Here is a 22,610-nt window from a genome sequence, read left to right on the forward strand (position 1 = left end):
CTGTACATGTTTGTGGCGGAGGGATGTTTTGCATGTGTAGAACCCAAAATTCCACCATATACAGTCATGAGAAAAGTCTTAGACCATAAAATGGCTCAAGTTGAAATAAATGCAACATGACTGGACCACATATTTCAAACACAGAATAAGCAGTCAGGTCATCAGATTTTCTGAATCCCCGCCAGGTACCATTGAATTGCCTCAACCTGTAATCAAATGGCTTTGTCTAGACCTTCTAGCAATGCTGGTTCATTATTGGAAAATGTGCTGGAATTAAGTTTCTTTATTTTTGCTTTAAAAAAAATGCTGCTGCAATTCCTTTAGTAACACCGCATTGTCCCAATCATGGAAGAAGAAGAAGAAGAAGAAAAAAAAAAAAAAAAAAAAAAAAACACAATGTCCAACCTTCCAGGAATACAGAAAAATTCTTCACCTTCAATTTGGTGGTGAACATGTTATGCACAAGCCACATAGCTTCAAAGACGGCTGTTAGCACCATTTTGTCACATTGTGGGTAGAAGGTTTTAGCTGAGCAGGTTAAGTTACATTGAAAGCTTTCGAAAAAAAAAAGTTCAGGAGAAGTTTTAGGGATGTGGCTTAAGTAGATCTGGTGGAGTCACCAGTGGCTGGAGTATCCGCTGGGGCTGATATTCCTCCATCTAGTGGTACAACTGTTCAGGGGGGTTAAAAAAAAGTGCCAGGAAAGAGTCAATCCTTAGCTTTGCGTGCCTCAGTCATGCAGTAGGGTTTTCAAGAAGGGAAGGTGGCAAGACAACAGGATGTGGAGATTGAACGGCACACATCATGAAACATCGATTGCTACATGCACAAAAGCCGGCTCCTGGAGTCTCACGGGCGCTTCCACCACAAAAGTACTGGCACAAGAGGCGGGGATGCAAACAGTTTAAGCAGTAGCCACAAGTCCCGTAAAATAAAACCAGAAAAAAAATAAAACAAATGCTAATAATTTAGTGTAAAATGTACAATAGGATTCGCCTCTGGCATGTATTCACAGAATGACACACTTCGACTTGGACTTTTTCTTCTTCTTTTTGCCCTCCTTACTCATCTTCTCTTTGTGCTTTCGGATTTCTCGTACTAAAGTGTAGAAAGCGTCATCAACGCCCTAGGAAAAGGAGGGAAGAAAAGTTAAAACAGGGAGGAAAAAAATAAAATAGGGTAAATCTCCCTAAATCTCCCTCATTCCCCTTCTTTATTAAATTATCTGTCCAATTGGGGGATCATTTTCCGTAAAATGAGTTGTAAATGCAGAAGGTTGATCTTATTGCATTAAAATGAAAAGCCTATTGTGTGTAGCAGCCTCCCCAGCACCCCCTAATACTTAACTGAGCTCCATCTCTGTCCAGCAATTTCCACAAATCTCCCTCCTGATTGGCTGAGACAGCAGCGGAACCATTGGCTCCTGCCAAAGTCAGTTAGCCAATCAGGAGAGAGGGGACAGGGCTTAACAACAGCTCAGTGTCTGAACCGGCATGGAGCTGCAGCTCGGCTGCCCCATAGCAAGCTGCTTGCTGTGGGGGCACTCAACAGGAGGGAGGGGCTAGGAGCAGCAAAGAGGGACCTGAAAAGAGGATCCAGGCTGCTCTGTGCAAAACCACTGCACAGAGGTGGTAACAGGTTTGAGATATCTCAAAAAATAAATAAATAAATCTAGACTTTACAATCACTTTAACCTGTCCAATAAAAAACAAAACCTCAAAGAAAGGAATTACCCCCTCTTACACAGTTCTAACTGAACCAGGTGTCCCAAATGGAAGGCCTCCCTAAATCCGTTTTGGTGACAACTCAAATTTCCCCTCACCCCAAAACGAATGCATACTTTCAGGACCTAGGAGAAACCCTAAAAAAGCCGCAAAACACAATACTTTGCTTTAAGCATTTTTCACCTCCATTTTGGAGATAAGAAATGTTGGTCAAAGTGGCTGTTTGAAAACGTTAATTGACCGGCTGTCAAGCTAATACCACAACAGCTTACAGCCCTAAAATCCTTGACTCCATTCTCTTGTCAATTTAAAGCATAAAATTCACAAAAACAAAGTTGTCAGAAGGATATTGACATTTGCAGCACCCATACCCTACCTTCGTTGTAAACCTTAGTCGTGGAATCTGAGCAAAGTAAATATCTGTAGTTTTTACTTATCGATCTTCAAAGCTCTAATTGTTACTCTCTGGCATGAGATAAATTTGCGTCAGGAGAGAAGAGAGCGTGAGAGCGAGAGAGAAAAGCCATAGGGCCTGGTCCAAAATTTGCCCCAGCCGGTGACTGGAAAAAAAGGAACAGGGTACTACTGAGGTCAACTCTCTTCCTCCCCATTTGTCATTTGTAATTTTTTTTTTTTTTTAAATAAAACACGTTACACATGCTCTGCAGTCGTTTTGCACAGATCAGCCCTGATCCTCCACCAGCGCTCCTGGCCCCTCCCTCCTGTAGAGTGCCCCAAGAGGAAGCTGCTTGCAATGGAGGTCCACCCAACAGGCATGCTGTTGTACTGCCTGTCCATTCACGTATGGAACGGCAGCTCTGCGCAAACAATGGTCTCTGCTGCTGTCTCATCCAATGAGAAAGGACTGGATCAAGTGAGACCTCAGGTAAGTACTGGGGAGGGGCTGCTGCAAGCTTTTTTTTAACCATTATGCATAGAATCTACCAAGGCTAAAAAAGCTTCAGCCTTTAGAACCACTTTAAATTTCTAACTCTAAACGCTTCCATAACATTAATGTGCTTTAGTATGGTCATTAGACTGGCATTTTACAAGCATTAATGATGCTTTAAAAACCGCTCCCCAATCTCCCTGCGCACGGTGTTTGACGCATTAATGCACACTAAAACTGATGCACAAATGCTTTTTTTTTTTTAAAGAGGAAGTGACATCACAGGAAATGACTATTTGAGGTGTGGCTTATGGTGAAAGTTTCCTGTGCATAGTCCCATTAGCTGGGATGGCAGCAGTTACTTTACAATGCTTTATCTCACGTTTGGCCTTCTGCAGATTTTGTATGTATGAGCAATAGGCTGAGCAGAGGAAGAGAAGGGCATCCAGGCACTATTGGGTACATCCAGAAATTCTAAAAGGGCACTTTCATATGCTGTATCATGATTTCAGCAACCTACTTGGAGGTTGATGTCAATCTTTATGCAGCAGAAACAGAAGTGCATAGAAGGAAATTACTGCGGGACACTATACGCTATCCATTACAGGGCATTGTGGGACATTCCTACTAGATGATTTTTATTTAACTAATTTTAATGCAGCTGCCAGTGCGTTTGCAAAGCTTTAAACTCCTCCAGACTTGCTTTGCTTCAAAATTGAAGCCTCATATCAACGCTCATGCTTTATGGTTTGATAATGTGAACAGCACTGTGTGCTGTCCATAGTATCATTTTCATAGGCGAGGAGCGTTCTAAAATCACCCTGAAAAACATCTGCTTTCAATGCCAGCGTGAATCTTCCATCCAAAAACTGAGGGCCAGTTTATACCACATGTGGTCCAGTGCATTTTTTTCTGCATTTGAAAAGCCATGCTGCATTTTTCCTGCACTGGTACACGGTAAAAATCAAAAATGCACTTGATAAAAGTACAGTGGGAAAAAAACCCACATTTGAAACTCAGCCAGAAACGCATCCCATCTGGAGTGCATTTGTGGCATGAACCAGCCCTAAAACAGATTTTGCTATTGTATGGTGCAATCAAACCTGGCCCAGTGTCGAGTTTTGAGGAAACTGTTCAAGAACTGATTCAGCAGCCCTATTTAAAAAGTGGGAACTCTGTTTGGACACCCAGTCAGCATTGTCTAATGCCTTGATCAGACCAAATGCTGATCACACAAAGAATGCTTCAAGACATAACTGCCATCAGCACTTACCAATCACATGACACGGCACTTTTTAATTTTCACACAACCGGGGGTCTTCTCTTCTTTGCTCAGTTTTTTCAATCTGTACTGGCGGATCTCTCTCACCAATGTATAAAAGGCATCCTCCACTCTCTGCATTGTAAAACACAACCCTCTTTAAAATATACTGATCGAGGGACAGTGATAAGACTAAAGAGGGACCACTGTGACAGATCAGATATCAGGATATCAAAGCAGCTCTACAACACTAATAAAAGAAACTGCTGGCGTTAAATTTTTTTTTTTTTTTTTTTTTTTTTTTTTTTTTTATGGTTTGTGCAGTAAAAACTGTATTTATGTCTGTACATGGAATAGGCATGTGTAGGTTTTGTTGGTAGCAGTGTTGTCTGCCTAATGCAGAACACCAACAGACCCCATGCGAAGTCTGTTAACATGGGTCTTATTTGTACACACTAGTATAAAGGGCAGCCCAAGTTATGACAGACTATATTCCTGGTAAAAGGACAGGACTTTGCATTTACGACTACCCTCTTTACTGGAAGTGGACCAGTCCTGGTCAGACTATCTAGCTAAAGGCTATGTGGCTAAAGGCTTTCATGCAATATGCATATTTACAGTTTCATTAGTTGCCCAAAGTTGCAGCTGTGCAACTAAACAGCCCTACCTGGCAGTAGAGACTTGGGATTTTTCTCTACAGCAATTTAGTGAACACTTATGCCTCGTACACACGCATCAATTATTGGCCGGGAATTTTTCGGCCAACGTCTGATCGGGCGATTTTCGGCTTGTTAGTATGATGCTTTCGACAACCGACTCCGACTTTTCGGCCGAAAAAAAATCTGGTGTGCAGGCTATAAAATCTTTGTTGGCCGTCAACACAACGGCCGATTTTCCGTCAGTCAGTACAGATGTCAGCAGACAAAAATCCGATGAGCAAGACTGGGCATGCTCAGTGAAGAAAAAAAACACACGAAAAGTAAACCAGCACATGACATCACTTCTGAAGTTGATTTTTGTTGGCCCAGAAAATTAGTGTGCAGTCTAGGCACATTCCAACCAACAAAACACAACTCTGGACAAAAGACGGCCGATAATCGTTGCGTGTACGAGGCACAAGACTCGGTTCACATTAGCGCTACTTGTCAGCCTGACAAGTCGCCCTCCCTCGCGGTCCATTGACCGCTACAGGACCCGTTCTAATAGGAGCGACACAAGTCGCTCCGACTTAGAAAAAGGGTCCTGTACCATTTCGGGGCGACCTCGGAGCGACTTGCATAGACTTCCATTATGTGAAGTCCCTGCAAGTCGCTCCGTAGTCGTGGTGCACAGGACTGACAAGTCGCCTCCTGAAGTCGTGCAGTCGTGTCGCCCCAGTGTGAACCGACTCTTACAGGTCTTGTCCCTCCCCAGACAAACTAACCTAAACCATCAGCATGTTCCTTAGCACTGCATCACTAGGATTGGCTCCTTGTGCTGCTTTCCATACCCCTCCCCAGTCTGAGCTCTGCTATAGAAAGCACAAAAGGCTGGTAGAATGCAAGTACTTGCACAGCTTGATTAAATTAAAAAAACCCACAGCTGCAATAACTTGCATCTTTACAGATGCCTGTAACTCAGCTATATTGTCCCATTCATCATCTTGCCAATGCCTTTGCACTGTCTGAAAGGCATGACATGAAAAAAGACAGACAAGGCTACCAGACAAAAGAACACTGTACATGTAATCAAGACAGACTAATACGGTTTACAATGTAATTATCAATCTGCCCAAAGCACTTATAAATGTACCAATTTTAAAGAAAATTTAGAATCCGAATGCTGTTCTCAGAGTCTGATTTTATATATATATATATGTTACACATTTTGATCAGGTTGTTAAACCCAAATTAATCTATATTTTTGTTTTACCAGCAAATATAACATTGTAAAACTGTTTCAACAAGTAGGAAAGCCATTTTTCTTTGAAAAAAGGGTCTACATTATTAAGAAAAATCGCTGTACTCCACTCAGATTAGATAGGAAATTCAGAATTGTGGAGAGAGATGGCAGGATTATTGCAGAATTATATGTCTGTCAGATTTAAAAAGGAAAAAAAATCACTCAGACAAAACTTGGAGGAAAAAACAGTTTACAGAGAAGTCAGGAATGTTTTATCAATGCAGAGAGGAGGAGAAGAAGAGACCAACACCAAAGATCAGACCTTCCCAGGAAAAGTGGGAATTTATAAACCCTTGATTCACTTTGTATAAAATAGGTTGTTTGGTTGAGACTTAGGCTTGCCAAACATACAATTTTCCTTAGGATTTCACAAAACCATATGGAGGTCAAACAAACATTTTTAATTTGCATGCAATCAGGCAGGCCAGTGCACTACATAGCTGAAGGTAAAACCAAAAGGAAAAATAAATAAAAATGTATATTTATTTATATACACATTTCATTTATTAATGTATGGCCAGCTTAAATAGCAAGAACAGTGTTTAAGCAGTTCAATGTCATTTTTCATAACATTTTCTACCTTTAACATATGTAGTGCCCCTTGTTGAGGTCACCCAACATTTAATCATTCTCTCCGAATGTTTTTAAAGTCAGAGTTCCACAAAATCAACCTTTGAGCGATACCATACCATCTACAGAACAGTTTCCACTTTACATTCAAAATGCTATTCTACTTTTGAATTTTTCCACTTTTGCAGAAAAAAAATGCTATAGGTTTGTTTCCATTTGCACAGCATACATAGAACTTCAAAAATATTTTTTACCTTTCTGGTCCTTTCTAGGAGCAGGTTTATACAGCAGGACTCTATAGGCAGCTTCTATTAGTCAGAATAAACCCATTCACACTTGAGCATTCAGCTGGGTTTCCCTATCCCCCCCCCCCCCCATTCACATGCAGAATATCAGTCCAACTAAACTCTCCTAGACCTGCTTAGGAAACGAATGCCTGATACATGTGCAAAAAGGGGTACTTGTGCTCACTCCTGAGTTGCCTCTGTCTATGGGACACAGTGTGGCTCAGCCCCACCCTCCCTCATTGGTTGTATCTCCGTCAATGCAGAGACCGACCAAGGAGAGCTTCTGCTCTTGTGCACATTGCTGGATCAGGCGAGTATTGGGGGGGGGGGGGGGGTTGCACACTGAAGGCTTTTTACTTCATGCATAGAATGCATGAAGGTAAAGAAACCTTCAGCCTTTAGAGTCACTTTAACTAAAAGTGCCATTAGCAGACAATGCAGAACCCAAGCCTTGATATGGTTAAAACAATAAGTAGGACAAGTATACGTATCTAGTTTACAACTGATGGGATCTTGTAGCACAGTACAGACAGGCCGCACACAGCCTAGCTTCACCTTGATCAAGTCTAATTGACTGAATGCATAGGGGTGAATGCTGGGAAACCTAGAGTCTTCAGAGCAGATGGTGTTCTTATCTAGCAGCAATCTGACAAGCACGGAGCCTGTGAAGCAGTCAACATGATCGGTCAAGTGTGGTGAGCTGCAGGAACTACCCTGCTCTGTATACATTAATGCTTCAAGCTGTTTTTACAATGGGAGTGCGGGTTTTACAGAAATAGGATTAAATTGTGAGAGCTAGAGCACTATTTTGGTCCTTTAGATTTATGGATGCAAAAATATTCTTCTTGAGCAGACCCATAGGCATTGAAGGTTTGGAGACTCATAACAGCTTACCCTGGCTTTCCGAAAGGGGACCGATCTGATTTAACTTTATAACATAAGAGGCCTAAGGAGGGGGGAGTTTGCCCTAAATTTTCCATGGTGGTGGAGATCCTATATCCTGGCATTGTTGGGAAGGTTTTATCCCCCCTCCTCCTTGAAGACACTAGGTTTATTCTATATTTACACTTGGGAGTTTACTGATATATTCACAATTATATGAGTACTAAAGGAATTAGGATTATAGAACTTGGAGCTGTAAAGCATTGGTGTGAATTTACAACTGCTGATTACCCTGCAATCAGAATCAATTTTAGCACAGTGCCACCCCCCCCCCCCCCACATTAAGATTGCCTTGTGCCCAAAACAGAATGTGATAAAGACTGCACAAGTAGGATTTGTTATCAGAGCAGGGGAAACCTTTGTACTGAACACTGGAGTAAAGGTGGATAGAGCCAGAACAGCATGGAGTGCTAAACACATAGGGCAGTTTCACCTAAATCTTCAGCTTAAAAAAAAAAAAAAAAAAAAAAAAAAAAGGCAGCAGCTACAAAAAGTGTAGCTGCGGACTTAAACAACCACTCACCTGGCCCACGGCACACTCAGCCCAGCCATCCTCATCCTCTGTCCTTCCTCGGCAGCGCCGGCATCTTCACTATGTACACCCAGCTGTGCCCACTACACATTGCAAATGGTGGATGCAGTCTTCTGGGACCCGTCTGTGTCCCAGAAGACTGCAGGGGGGAGGGAGAAAGGAGAATTTCCATTGCCAAGCGCCACTCAGAAAACAGAGGTGGGAAGCAGGTAACTGTCAAAATCGGGTACCTGCTCTCTCTCCCTGCCCCCGCCTTCAATTGTGCAAGAGGAGTGGGGGACGGGTCTAAAGTGGAACTTCCCACTTCTGGATGGAGTTCTGCTTTAATCTCATCAGAAAAGATCTCAGTCATAGGTCCCTAAAAATACTGGAACAGCCAGCTTGTACACTGCTACTGTAAGAACTACCGCAAGACACTTGATAGTCTAAACTGAAGTAGTTTCCTCCATTACAAATCCCCACAGATGACAGATCTCTCACTGGATCAGGTGCCAATCAGGCTCCCATTTCTGACCCGATTCTAAAATTACTAGTTTCCTTCTGCAATGCCAACTACCTGGCTCATACACTGAGCAAGTTGCAGGATGTGAAGTCAGAACTCTGCACAGTGCCTCAGAATCAGCAAAGGTAGCGGGATCAGGACATGGTACATTTCAGATGTTTTGCAAAAGAAGCCAGCAGATTCTCCTCAAGGTCTCTTTAAAGGCTTAAATCGTACTAGGTTCAATATGCTTGCCCCAAGTATATTTTTAAACACTATCCTGCATTTTCTCTTTCAAAACTGCATTTTAACCTTTTAAGGGGGGGGGGGGTGATCTGGAGAAAAAGTGCTGCTCCTGTTTAGAGGGGAACTCAAGGGAACATTTGTCACTCTTCGACAGGAAGCGATCTTCCTACTAGAGACTACTGAGCAATAGGACTGAACTAGACAAACACACTGTATACATTTTTATTGCGTAGTTACATCGATCCAGCTTGGACCAAAGTATGCAAATCCCATACCAGTTAGAAAGATGTGGAAGCAGAATCACTATAGTAGGTGCCATTGCTACAGTGATCACCACTGACTGCTGCATACTGTGCCTAGCAGTTTGTCTGCTGCATAGAAACTTCAGGGAGGGGCCTGCACAGCAATTGTGTCCTTCATGGAACGCTTTGCATTTCTCAATAATCGCAAAGGAATTCATCTAGACAAAATTGGAGATTATGCTGTCATTGCACTACCTCCCCCCCTTGTCCAATCAGAATTCTTTGAATTTGAGAAAGATGCAAGGCATTCTGTAAATGTTGCCTGTGCCAAGTTAGCCTTCTTGGTTACTATGCAGCATTACAGACGCTGGGCACAGGACCCAGAAAACTGGCAATCACTATTCTATCTGTGCCTACTACAGAGATTCTCTGCTTCCACAGGTATGGCCAGATGTATACTTAAACTGGTAAAAGCTGGACCATTCTTAACCATGAAATTTCATCTGAACCTAAAGTTCAGCTTTAAATGTACCAGTGTCTAACCCAAATTGGGCAGGCTTGATCAGAATAGTGAGCAGGTCATCTGCTTTTATACTAAAAAATTCTAGCATAGATTAACCTTAATTGTAAGAGGGGGGGGGGGGGGGAAACCACATGCAGACAAAGGATTTCATGTAAAATCAGACATGCAAGTGCAAAACACTAGGTTTTTGGAATTTGTCAGAAGCCAGCAAGCCTCTGGATGTATGTTTACCCATTAATGGTTAATAGGAGAAGACGGCACACAGGATTTAAAGCTTAGGCCGATGCTGTAGGTTAAAGCTTTATAAAATGGGTGAAGAATAGAATGACAGTTTACAGTCTATTTGAACTGGCCAACACCCCGCATATTGTGAGGTCTGTTATCCATGCTGTACGTTACCTGTCTGGTTTTTGCAGAGGTCTCAATAAAAGGAATGCCGTAGCTCCGTGCCAAGTCCTGAGCTTGCTTGGTGTCTACCGTTCTAGAAGGTAAGTCACATTTGTTGCCGACTAAAACCATTGGTACATCCTCTGAATCTTTTACCCTTTTTATCTGTTCTCTGTAGGGAAGGCAGACAAAAACAGAGTAAGCTCAACCAATCGAATAGAGCTGAAAGCTGAAAAATCTAGTACACTTCACATTTATCTGCTGTGCCTTGTAGGCTACTCAGGAGAAAATCTTTTACACATTACATTGTACAGAACATGATTTAAATAATTCAATACATAGTTTTAGCTCTCCAAGAACTAGTGTTATCTATCCAAAGGAATTTGGAAGTAAACCCGTTAGGGAAGCTGAAACCAAAAACACAGTATATATTCTTCAGTTAAAAAATAAAATCCATCCACAAACACATGTGTAATATGAAAAGCTTCACTTTCCTAAGTGACCCTCCAGGATGGTAGACTACCTACAGGAAACAAGCATAGAGGTTAAAGTTCCCTCCCAGCTCCTGAGCATCAGTTCAAAATTTCCTGCATACCTGCAGGCATGTGCACAGCAGTTTTGCCCCCCAGTTTGTGCTTAGTCGTCTCCCCATGGTTCCCAGAAAATGTTTACATTGCTCTACCTTAGCCTAGCTCCTCTGCAGGCAGGGCAGCCTATTGGCTAGTGGTGGGAGAGAATACAGAGGATGTTTAGAGGACTTGTGGTAAAAAGCTACATCCTCCCATCTGCAACGTGTGGGGCATACGCCCCACTTACACCTTGGGCAGTCTGGCTCTGATGCCCTCGGTAAGGCACCCTCACCTAGGGATCATGTGGTGATGTGAGCAGAAGCCCAGACTTCTGTCTGGTAGCACTTACATTGCAATCCTTGGTAGCACAAAATGTAGCAGGACGCAGGTTCTAGTATTTGGAGCAACTGCCAGAACCAGATGGTGCTGCACAGAGGGGAAGTTTCCAGTGTCTTAAGGAAATGGGAGGGGGGGTGGGAATGGGTACAACAACTTCTCCAGAATGTACAACATGGAGGAACCAGCTAAGATGGCAGCTTATGCTAAACACGGCACTAGCCCTGCTGTGGCAAACCCTTCCTCGATTTATATGGTAGTGCAGGGCAGAAGGTTGAGTCAAAAGGCAGTTCACTGGCCATTACTGGGACTTCAGTTAGCCCTTCTGCCTTGCTGCTCATACTTACTGTAAACTAGGGTCTTTTCTTGGTTGTGGAGTCAAGGTTGGCGCTTGTGTGAGGTCACCAACTATAGGTTGGTGTGCTCTCATGGTGGTAAATAGCCTTTTAAATATCTGTCAGCTCGTACTTTAGTCTGAAGTTTGTCCAACCAAATAGTAAAAATTTGGGTACCAAGCCCTTGTCCTAATTGTGGGTCCAGATTGGGTTCCTCTTGGAGCAAGCCTGTGTGTCAGAAATGTATTCAAAGTTTAGTGGGGGATGCAACCTCACCCTTACTGAAAGATCTCATGGGAAGCCCCATTTTCTAATCTTTCAGATCAGTCCAAGAGGAATTTAAGCAACCTTTACAGGCTACTGGCACAGCCTTGTAACCAAGTGTAAAGGGGGGGGTTCCATAGTACAAATTGCCTTAAAAACTGACCAGAATCAGAAGGGGAGGGGAGGCGCTGTGCCAGAATTTTGATCTAGAAGGTAAAAACCCACTGAAGTCTTGAATTAACCTCAAAACGTGTTCCAAGCAGATAAGGCTGAGGAACTGCTTAAAGCGGAGTTCCACCCAAAAGTGGAACTTCCGCTTTAGGCAGTTCTAACCCCCTGACATGCCAGATTTGGGATGTAATTTTTTTGGGGATGTTGGATATCTCCCTTTTAAAAGGTTTCACAAAAGCACAAACCTGTCCTTTAAAGGCTATAGGTTTGTAGGCTGGAGCTTTAGTACTTAAACCATCCTGCCCTGCAACTGGTCAGCAAGGCAGCTCACCACATTAAAGAGCCAACTGTTGCGCTGGGAGCAAACAGACCAAAGTTAACTCACACAAAAAGCTTATGCCACAAACTACCAATTGTTGCAAGCAGAAGTCACCGCCACTGACAAAACACTGATCTCTTCTCCTCCCCCCCCCCCCCCCCCAAAAAGCTTAGGTTTCATTTTAAGAAATGGGAATTCAAAATGTATTATGCCATGGCTCTTAGAAAGACTAAAGTTTGCACATAGAAGTTCTCCCACAGGGGGCATTAGCACAATATACATCCTACCATCTTTTGTCCCTTGTGCCGATTATGTATTGTTTATTTTGACAACACTTAGGCCTTAAGTATAAATATACCTGGTGGACCGCTAAAAAATCCAGTGAGCCATTAACTGAGTAGCACTGAAATCCCAGTTTCATCAGCCCAGCTTAGTCCTCCTCTGCTGGACTAGAAGACACCTCCCCCATATGTTATGGGTATGAAGGGGGGGGGGGAGAGAGAGAGTGTGTGTTGTGGTCCAGGTGGCACTCCAGGAGGGCTGACAACATTGCTTGGGATTTTACTCGAGTAAAGACAAAAAGTTGCCAGCTCAAACAGGAAGCTAAACTCACAGGATTTATGTGCTTGCAGGGTTTAAGAAACGAAACCTGGGGAGGTATGTATGTATATATACTAATTGTATTTATCCCCAACATACACTATCTGGCACCTCATCTAGTCCTTAGTCTACATATTTCTAGGCCCTTCAAGGGCTTGTTTACATTTTTTTTGCCTGTGAAAAACGGGTAGGGAGGTGCCATTTTACCTCACCACCTGTTTTAACCCCTAAAACCATTATCACCACACCACAATCACATGTTTTGCAGCAGCACATGAACACCCCCCATCAATGCCTTTTGTGGCTAAAAAGGGGGGGGGGGGGGGGAGTGGTAAAAAGGCAGCTTAGCCACGCATTTTACTACCCCAGCAAAGGCAGTGCCTTGGAATTTAAGAACTAGACAGAAAAGAAGAAAAAAGAAAAAAAAAAAAAAAAAACCACGTATGAAAATCTTCCTTTGAACCAAGACGATCTTTATGAACTTCAGTCCTGCTTAGACAAGTAGACATGTCTGAACATCTGCAAGATTATTATACGTTCTTTTATAGAATATCTTTTTCTGTATAAGGATCAAACTGAATTAGGGTTTCTCATTACAGACAACCGTTTTCAATTTATAAAAGCCGCTTTAAAAATAAAGTAAGAACACCCCAAAAGCTTGTTTTTTTTTCACACCTTTTGCAAAGACTTTATACCCAGTGTCCCTTCTTGGGGTGTTTGTTCTGTTCATGAGCTAAGGCTGGCTAAAGAATCTTCACATTGGGCATTTCCAGGAGTGTCTGAAACCTGCATCCTCACCATGTACAGTGGGACATAGGGGGCCAGTGGATGGAGCCACAATGTGTAGTGGGGAATGAGGCATCAGACGCACCTGCATGTGACAAGGCTGGTGCTTTGCAAGAGCAAAAATAAGAAATGGCTGACAAGTAATAAGGTCTTTTGCAAGTGATTTTGAGTTTTACACCCTCTCCATTGTCTCAGAAGGATCACACTGTACCTATAATGATGAATGTCCTCAAAGGATTTAGTGTTATTAATTGCGAAGACACAGAGGAAACCCTCCCCCGTCCGCATGTACTGGTCTCTCATTGCACTATACTCTTCTTGACCTGCTGTGTCCAGGATGTCCAGTAGGCAAGTCTCCCCATCAATGACCACTTGTTTTCTATAAGAATCCTGGAAGAACAAAAAGGCAACCACAGGTAAAAAAGAAAATCTGAGAAAGGTTAGAGATTTAGACAAGCACTGTACAGAAAATGTCATGCTATGCTTTGCAGTCCTGTATCACCAATGGAGGTTACAATGCAAAAATGGCTGCTATTTTTTCATTTTAAGATATCAATGCCCATCAAGAAAAAAAAAAGAAAGGTTTCAAAGCTGCCAGCAACACCCCCTCATATTTACACTACACAACAAAAGTACGTGGGACCCCCTCCACAAAATGGATTTCAGGTACTTCCAGGAAGGTGTCCTGTTAATGTCACAGCACACAGACATTTGTGCCCTTTCAACCTTGTACAGTTGGCCCTTTTCTTTTCCAACATTCCCAGTGTACAAAGCCAGCTCTTAGGTGATTTAACCAGTTTGGTTCAAAGAACAAGCGGACTGCACAGAACTCTGACCTCAACTCTACTGAACACCTACGGAATGAATTTAAACTCAAGATTGTAGGCTGGGTCTTCTCTTCCAACATCAGTACCGGACTTCACAAATTTACACTGACACTTCAAAACCTCGTGAAAAGCCTTCCCAAAATGAAAGTATGCCAAAAGAAAAAAAAGGTGTAACTTCATAATAGCAATGGTTTTGGAATGACATGTCCCAACAAGCTCAGGTGTGACGTAAAAGGGGGGGGGGGGGGGGGGTTAGAAATTTGGCCATATAGTGGATCTCAATTTCAAATTCACTATACAGTAAGCCAAACAGAACAGTTTGTAAAACTACATTACCATGAATGGGCAAAATATGAATGCAACTTTATAGAAAGGGCCTCTAGTCGTATTGTCTAACACATCAGTTTCTCCTATACATAAAGTTGCTATGGACCATTTCACTAATCAGATTTTAGCCAAGCTGGAAACAGACTGGAAAGCCAGTATCTGTAGGTATACTTTTTACTAAAGATTTTGAGGATCATTTGACATCATAAGCTCAGTATAGTTCTATAGTGTTCTAGTATTGCAAGGACCTTATGGACGGAAGATTGTCTGCAAGGTAGGACAACGTCATTTTGTCAAATATCTTTCCTCTTCATTTCAATGTTACACACAATTCAGCTGCCATACTTTATTGGAGTGTGAAGAAATTAGGTGAACTAAAGTCATTTGCTAGTCTTAAGCCTAGTACACAATCTTTCATACAACCCAGCGAGTTGAACAGGAGAGAAAGGGAAAAAAAAAAAAAAAAAAAAAAAAAAAATGGACAGCTCGGGCAGTGGTGTAGCGTGGGGGGTGCATTCCGCACCAGTGTCACTCTAGCAAACTTTAAAAATTCTTCCTAGCGTGTCACTCCAGCCGCCGCCATCTTCAGGCTAAATGATGGCCGGCTGGCGCCCTGTGATTGGGCCAACAGTGTCATGTGCGACAGCGGGGCTGGCCAGTGGCAGAGCCCCGCCTTGCTTCTGGAGCCCGCCTCGCTGTCTTCCAAGTCAGCACTGCATGTGCCTCCATCCCGCCTCCTCTAAGCTCTCACAATCCTCCCCGACCCACCCCCTGTAAGGGCTCGTCTTCACCATGTGGCAGAGCGGACTGATCATGAAAACAGGCAAGTCATTTTGCTGGCTGCAAGACAAGACACAGCCTGGGGATGAGGCGTAGTTAACAGCATAGTGTAGTGGGTAGTGGGCAGTGTAGTGTAGTGTAGTGTAGTGTAGTGGGCAGTGTAGGAATCAGGTAGGTCAGTGTAAGGGTCAGTGTCGTGGACAGGTAGGTCAGTATAGAGGTCAGTGTAGTGGTCAGTATAGGAATCAGGCTGGTCAGTACTATTGTAGGAAGGGACTCGGAATGCTAAAAGTCTGCAGGTTAGGGGGCGCAAATTACTTGCCTTGCCCCGGGCGCTGACAAACCCACGCTACGCCACTGAGCTTGGGTCACCCGCTGTAACAAACCAATGTTAGTGATCTCCCCCGCTGAGCTATTGTGTTCTGACAGGGGGACAGACACCATTACACTCCGATCAGCACGCTCAACCAGTGGTATTTGAACCGGCCGATATCTTTCGGCATTCAGCCCATGTGTACTAGGCTTTAAATACACACCAAGACCTTAATGTACGCTTGGAATCTTTATAAGTATTCTAAAAAGGTTAGCAGCATCTTAAATCACCATCAATTCTGCAAAATGTGTGCAACATTGCAGTCCAAACTCTTAGGTGTGGTAGTGGATTCTACAGTCTGTTGCTGTTCTGGGGCCAGAAAGATTGTCCCATTACACGGAGACACCATAAATTCTGACCTGAAGGCCAGGTGTGGTCCCGGACTGTAACTGTACTTTCATACTACAAGTACTAAACTCACCTCTATAGTGGGATCATATTCATCAACAAAATGATTCTGGATTAGTTGTATTGTCAAAGCGCTCTTCCCAACACCTCCAGCACCGACCACCACTAGCTTATATTCCGTCATTTTTCAAAAACTAGAAAAAGAATAAAAACGTAGCTGTTATTTCAGTTCAAGCAAACAGGAAGAGGGGTTCTATTAATACCAACCCAAACAGCAGTGTAGCCTTGGGGGATATTGTATGAGGCAGCCTTTCACACCCTCACAGTAAACAAACCTCCCACCCAGAGGGACAGAGATGCATCTATAGAGGACCAAGTAATAAGCCACTACTCCCTGCTCCAATTACAACCTGCAAATGCATTAGGGTATGATTATATAGTTAGAAAAACCATGTGTACACCGAGGAAGAACAGTTAGTCTGGCCAAAAAAAAAGACCAAGTCCATTTAGTTTACCCACAATGTAGCATTCTCCAACATACTTTATTTTTTTAAATGGTAACAATGTAAGTTTTTATTAACCCTTAAAATGCAAAGTTTTTCAGCAAGACTTGGTAAACTTGGAGGTTAGCCCTGGTTCACACAGTGCTGATTTGAAGTCAGTACTTCAGCATGATTTCAAAGTCGCAAAGCCAATTTCATTGCGGCTTCAAAACAGAATTCTATGCAAGTCGTAATGAAAATAATAATTGAGACACGAGTCACTGCGATATGAACGGTTTCATTGCCGGCAATGGTGTGTGACTTCTCATGCGATTTTGAACTGTCAAATCACATTAATTTGCACTGATGAGAATGGGGGGCTAAAGGTCTTGAAATTGTCCACCTCTGGCCCTTCTCAGGATCCTAGCCATAAAAGATCCAGCAAAAACCGAATTCTAACATGGTCCTGGCAACCATCAAGAGTGGTTATGTGTGAGCTCTAAGGCTGCATACGCACAGCATCGCATTTAAGAGTTTTCAGAAGTTTGTATGAGCCTTGAGTGTTTTTGCAGCGTTTGAGCTTTTGCTTTTTTTGGATTAGTCAATTGTGAAAAACCGTTTTCACCTGTTGCCATGTTTTTCAACCACTTTTTTTGGAAGGGGTTAATAAAATATGTATTTTGATTGCATTAAAGCAGAGAAATGCACCTCTATGGGGGAAAAAAAAAAAAACGCACACGTAAAACACCAATTTGCCCAAATCTAGCTACAAATAAGCTCCAGAACTTTGAGCTTCAGGCCTTTGGCTTCTGGTGACTTGTAGTGGAGAGGTCCATAGAGAAGAATTTACTTTCTCTTCCAGTGTCTGAGCTTTAAGCTACAAAATGCTGAGGTGTGTACATTGTAAGTTTTCTCCTTCACTGATGGGCACTGATGAGAAGGCACCAATACAGTGCCTTGAAATTTTATTTTGTCATGTTACAACCAGAAACAAAAATATACAGTAAAACCTTGGTTTGAGTGTAACTTGGTTTAAGAGCGCTTTGCAAGACAAGCAAAATTTTCAAATAAATTTTGACTTGATATACAAGCGATGTCTTGATATACAAGTAGCCTCAAGTCACAGCTGAGTATAAAAGAGAAGAGAGGCGCCTCTAAGTGTAGCAATATGGTTAAATTTAATGAAGGTACAACATTTAGCAACTCACATGGTTGATAATTGGAACAGGCACATCTAAGGATGCAGGCATCCAGGCTAAAGCTGTCCACAGACCATCCTCCGCACCGACATCTACGTCATCCCTTCCATGCTGCCCCTCGCTTTCAGATCGCTTTACTTCAGGGTGGTCTTCCCGGTCAGCATTACAGACTGGCAGCCGGCGGTGCAGAAGATGGTCTATGTGGACAGCTTTACTTCGGATGCCTGCATACTTAGATGTGCCTGTTTTATTCATCAACCATGTGAGTTGCTAAATGTTGTACCTTCATTAAATGGAACCATATTGCTACACTTAGAGGCGCCTCTCTTCTCTTTTATACACTGTAGCTCCTGCTGGATTTTGCTTCTAATCCCCTTGTGGAAGCGGCTATTTGTGGATGGATATTTTATGGTTATATAACCTATTGCAATGCTATAATCTTTTTATATGGACTATAAACTGAAGGACTTATGACTAAATGGTTGTGGAACGAATCATCTGAGTTTCCATTATTTCTTATGGGGAAATTCGCTTTGATATAAGAGTGCTTTGGATTACAAGCATGTTTCCGGAACGAATTATGCTCGCAATCCAAGGTTTTACTGTATTTTACATGATAGACCAAGACAAAGTGGCACATAATTGTGAAGTGGAACGAAAATAGTATTCTAAATTTTTTACCAATAAATATCTGAAAAACAAGGTGTGCATTTGTATTCAGCCAATATTTTGTAGAACCACCTTTCCCGGCCATTACAGCTGCAAGTATTTTTGGGTTTGTCCACCAGCTTTGCACATCTAGGAGTGACCTTTTTGCCCATTCTTTGTAAAATTGCATGGATGGAGTGTCTGTACAGCAATTTAAGTCTTGACACAGAGCTCAATTGGATTTACAGTAGGTCTGGACCATTCTAACACATGAATATGCTTTGATCTAAACCATTCAATTGTAGCTCTGGCTGTATGTTTTGGGTTGTTCTCCTGCCGAAAGGTGACCCTCTCTCTGCCCCAGTCTCAAGTCTTTTGCAGACTAACAGGTTTTCTAAGACTGCCATGTATTTGGCTCCATCCATCTTCCAATCAACTGACCAGCTTCCCTGCTGAAGAAAATTGGATTTTTGTCTCTGTAAAATCCTTTTTTCTGATGCACATTGACAGACACTGCTCCAGATCGTATTGACCATTGGTTACGCTTCCCCCTACAGGAGTGGGACATCAGGCAGGGAAAAAAAATAAATACATTTCCACTCCTATGGGGCAGTCCCAGAGAGTATACGCCCACTCCTGCTATAGGCAATCAGTTTTGTTGCAAGGTGTGTTAGAAGAATATATAACCCAACTCAATAGAGGGGTGGGTGCTGTGTCCGTCAATTAACATCAGAGAAAAGGATTTTACGCCAAGACAAAAATGAAATTTTTCGTTCATTGACGGACACTGCTCCACATCTTCTTGACCATTGGAACCTCCCAAAGCATTGTCAAACATGAAGGGTGGGAAAAACAGCAGGAAAAAAAAATCCCCAAAAAGGCTAAACCTAGTCACCCAGGTAACAAGAGTTAACCAAGAACTGGAGCTCACCTACACCCTCAAAGAGGACTAGTCCTCTGAAACAGCAGCCTGCAAAACCTTGTGGCCAAAAGGCATCCACACATCCACTTTATAAAATTTTGTGAAAGTATGCACAGGCAACCAAGTGGCCGCCTTGCAAACCTGCACCACGGACAGCTGATGACGAAAGCCCCCAAAGGCACTAAGCGCCCTTGTACAATGCACCTCAACAGGGAAAGGAGCAGCCTGACCCTTAATAGAATAGGCCTGCACCACTGTCTGCCTGATCCATCTGGAAATTGTCGCAGCAGATGCAGCCAGGCCTTTACATGGTCCATCCATAATGGCAAATAAGGAGTCCGATTTCCTAAGTGACTCAGTCACCATCCGATATATATATCCAAGGAATGTAAGGCAAACTCTTTAGGGCGTTTAGGCTTAAGGGCCATACACACACTAAGATTTTCTGAAGACTTTTTCCTTTAGACTTACCAAAACCATATAATATGAGGTCAAACCTAAACACTTTCAATTTGTATGCAATCCGGCAGGCCCTTGCACTACATAGAAAAAGGTAAATCTGAAGGAAATCATCCAAAAAAGTTGGATAGTGTGTATCCAGCTTTAGGACAAGGCAACACAAGGTCTTCATTCAAATGGAACACAAGGTCTTCATTCAAATGGAAGCCAGAAACGACCTTAGGAAGGAACGTCTGGACAGGGACGAAGTACTACTTTGTCTTTGTGGACCACCAGATCAGGGGAAGAAGAGACAATGCAGCCAACTCGACAACCTGCGTGCAGAAGTAATAGCCACCAAGAAGGCTACCTTCTGTGTAAAAGTGAGCAGAGGAATCTCACGAATATTTTCAAAAGGCGGTTTCTGAAGAACAGACAGCACAAAATTGAGGTCCCACAGGGGCAACGGAGGACTGACAGGGGGAGCCAAGTGGCAGCCCCCCTGAATAAAAGTAGGAATTAAGGAGCGCGTAGCCAAAGGGCGTTGAAAGCAAAAAATCACCAAGGCTGAAACTTGGCCCTTGATGGTTCCCCAAGGCCAAGCATTGATCTACCCCTTTTTGGAGGAACTCCAAAATTCTAGCCACCAAAAAGGAACAGGTGGAAACCCCGAGCCTCACCACGCAATGTACGCCTTCCAGATGCCATTATAAATCTTAAAAAAAAAAAGTAGATTTTCTAGCTGATGATCACCGATTCCAACAACCCCCGGCTTTCAATAGCTACACCGTTAAAGCCAGCGCCTGTAAAGCAAGATGGAAGATCAGGCCTTGAGCCAGAAGATCTTCTGAGAGGGAGTCTCCAAGGGACGTCGGTGCCCAGCCATACCAGATCTGTATACCAAGACCAGTGAGGCCAGTCTGGGGCCACTAGGATGACCAGAATCTTCGCAGAAGTCGTGGCAGAAGTTTCAGAGAGGGGGAAAAGCATATATCAGACGATACCGGCCCCAAGGGGCAACAAAAGCGTCTGTGGCGTTGGCCAGAGGATCTGGAGACCGTGCTACAAAACCCCTACCTTCCTGTTGAGACAAGAGGCCAACAGGTCCACTTCGGGAGTTCCCCACTGTAGACAGTTGATGAAACCCCTCCGGATGAAGAAAACATTCTCCAAGCTCCAACACCTGCTGACTGAGGTAGTCCACCTGCCAATTTTCCACCCCTGGAATAGGCACAGTAGAGAGGGCTGGTACAAAGCCGGTAACTTGACGTGGCTGCGAGGACACTGTGCCCCGTTGGTGATTGACATACCAAGGCATTGTCCAATTGAATCCTGACTGGGCGCCCCTGCAGACCAATCCGTCCAATGGGTAAGGCAAAGCCTGAGCACCCAAGTTCCAGGATATTGATCGGCAGTATGGGCTTCTCCAGATTCCAAACCGTGCCCAAGACTCCTCCCCACCCAGATAGGCTGGCATCTGCGCTGGCATCCATGGTGACCACTGTCCAGTACAGGGGAAGTAAGGATTTTCCCTGTCGAAGCGCTGAAAGCCAAGCCACCAAATCAGGGACCCTCTCAAACCCTGACTCAACAGATCACATTGTCTAGAGACTGGATTCTTGTCCCACTTGGCAAGACTCTCCCTTTGCAGAAGTCTCGTACGGAACCGCCTCGAAGGTGGAAACAATCAGGCCCAGCACTTCCACACAAGCCCTGAGAGATGACCTCCTGTTGGACAACAGGAGCCAAATCGCATCTTGCAACTTCTGGAGTTTTTTCCCCCAGAAGAAACACCCCAGCTGAGTCCGAGTCCAAGGTCAGGCCCAGGTAGTCCAGCTTGGTGGACGGAACCAGAACAGATTTTTGGAAATTCCGTTTCCATCCAAACTCTTGCAGGGTTCTCACAGTAATGTCTAGGTTGTTCTTCAAGACAGTAGGAGATCGCCCAGGCACCCCAGTACCGCAATCCCCTGATGATGCAACAATGCCACCACCAGGGCCAACACTTGTGAACACCTGAGGAGCTGGGGCTAGACCAAAGGATAATGCCATGAACTGATAAAAGCTCCTCACCCACGGCAAAGAAGAAAACGATAATGTCCAACATTGTCATATGAAGGGATGCATCCTTGATATCTATGGAGGCCAGAAGATCCCCTTGATGAAGGGATGCCACTAGCGTGCAAATGGACTCCATTTGGAATTTTTTGTACCCGCACAAAGCAGTTCAAGGCCTTGAGGTCCAATATTTCCCTCATTCCTGGAAACTGTAAACAGGTTTGAGTAAAACTCCTGAAAAAGGTTACAAATCGGGAACCGGTACAATGACACCTTGTAAAAGCAAATCTGGCACTGCCGAGGCGACCGTGCAGGTCGGAAGGGAAGAACCTTGCCTGAGGCGAAGACAGAAACCCGATCTTGTAACCGGACTGATCAGCTTGTGGATCCACCTGTCTTGAATCAAGGAGGTCCATGGGTCAGGAAAAAAGCGAAGATGTCCCGCTCTTGGCTTACCAGACCAAGGCGCATCTTCGAACCTCCCGAGGGGGTTAGAGTGGGATTTCGATCCCTTGTCCCAAGATCCTGAGGCACAAAATGGCTGCTTGTCAGCCAAGAAGAAAGAGGCTCCTTGCAACATGGCCCTATGCTCCTGGTACCCTGTTGGAGAAGAGTGCTATTCCCCCCTGTAAGACCCTTAATGAGCTCATCCATGGAAGCGCCAAAACAGGCAATCTCCTACAAAGGGGAGATCAGACAGGACCTTCTTGGAAGCCTGGTCCGCAGACCAATGTTTGAGCCAAATCATGCGCATCAGGGTCACTGCTGTTACAGATACCCTGCAGACTTAAGGAGCTGCGTCC

The 22,610-nt window shown here is 43.7% G+C and overlaps 1 protein-coding gene across 2 annotated transcripts in view; it reads right to left on the bottom strand.

Annotated features, from left to right (window-relative positions):
• Positions 1–396: 396 nt before the first annotated feature.
• The window catches only part of KRAS (KRAS proto-oncogene, GTPase), a 49,895-nt gene continuing 27,681 nt past the window's right edge, over positions 397–22,610 (bottom strand). The window contains exons 2-6 of one of the 2 annotated variants that reach the window (XM_082253385.1): positions 16,134–16,254; positions 13,617–13,795; positions 10,038–10,197; positions 3,887–4,009; positions 397–1,126 (exon numbers count right to left, since the gene is read on the bottom strand). In XM_082253385.1, the coding sequence (XP_082109511.1) occupies positions 3,890–4,009; positions 10,038–10,197; positions 13,617–13,795; positions 16,134–16,244 (570 nt within the window). In that variant the 5' untranslated portion in view covers positions 16,245–16,254 and the 3' untranslated portion in view covers positions 397–1,126; positions 3,887–3,889. The remainder of the gene's footprint in view (positions 1,127–3,886; positions 4,010–10,037; positions 10,198–13,616; positions 13,796–16,133; positions 16,255–22,610) is intronic. The other variant, XM_082253386.1, reaches the window with a different exon arrangement.

This window comes from Pelophylax lessonae (genome assembly GCF_965119305.1).
Source record: "Pelophylax lessonae genome assembly, chromosome: 4".
Taxonomy (NCBI): domain Eukaryota; kingdom Metazoa; phylum Chordata; class Amphibia; order Anura; family Ranidae; genus Pelophylax; species Pelophylax lessonae.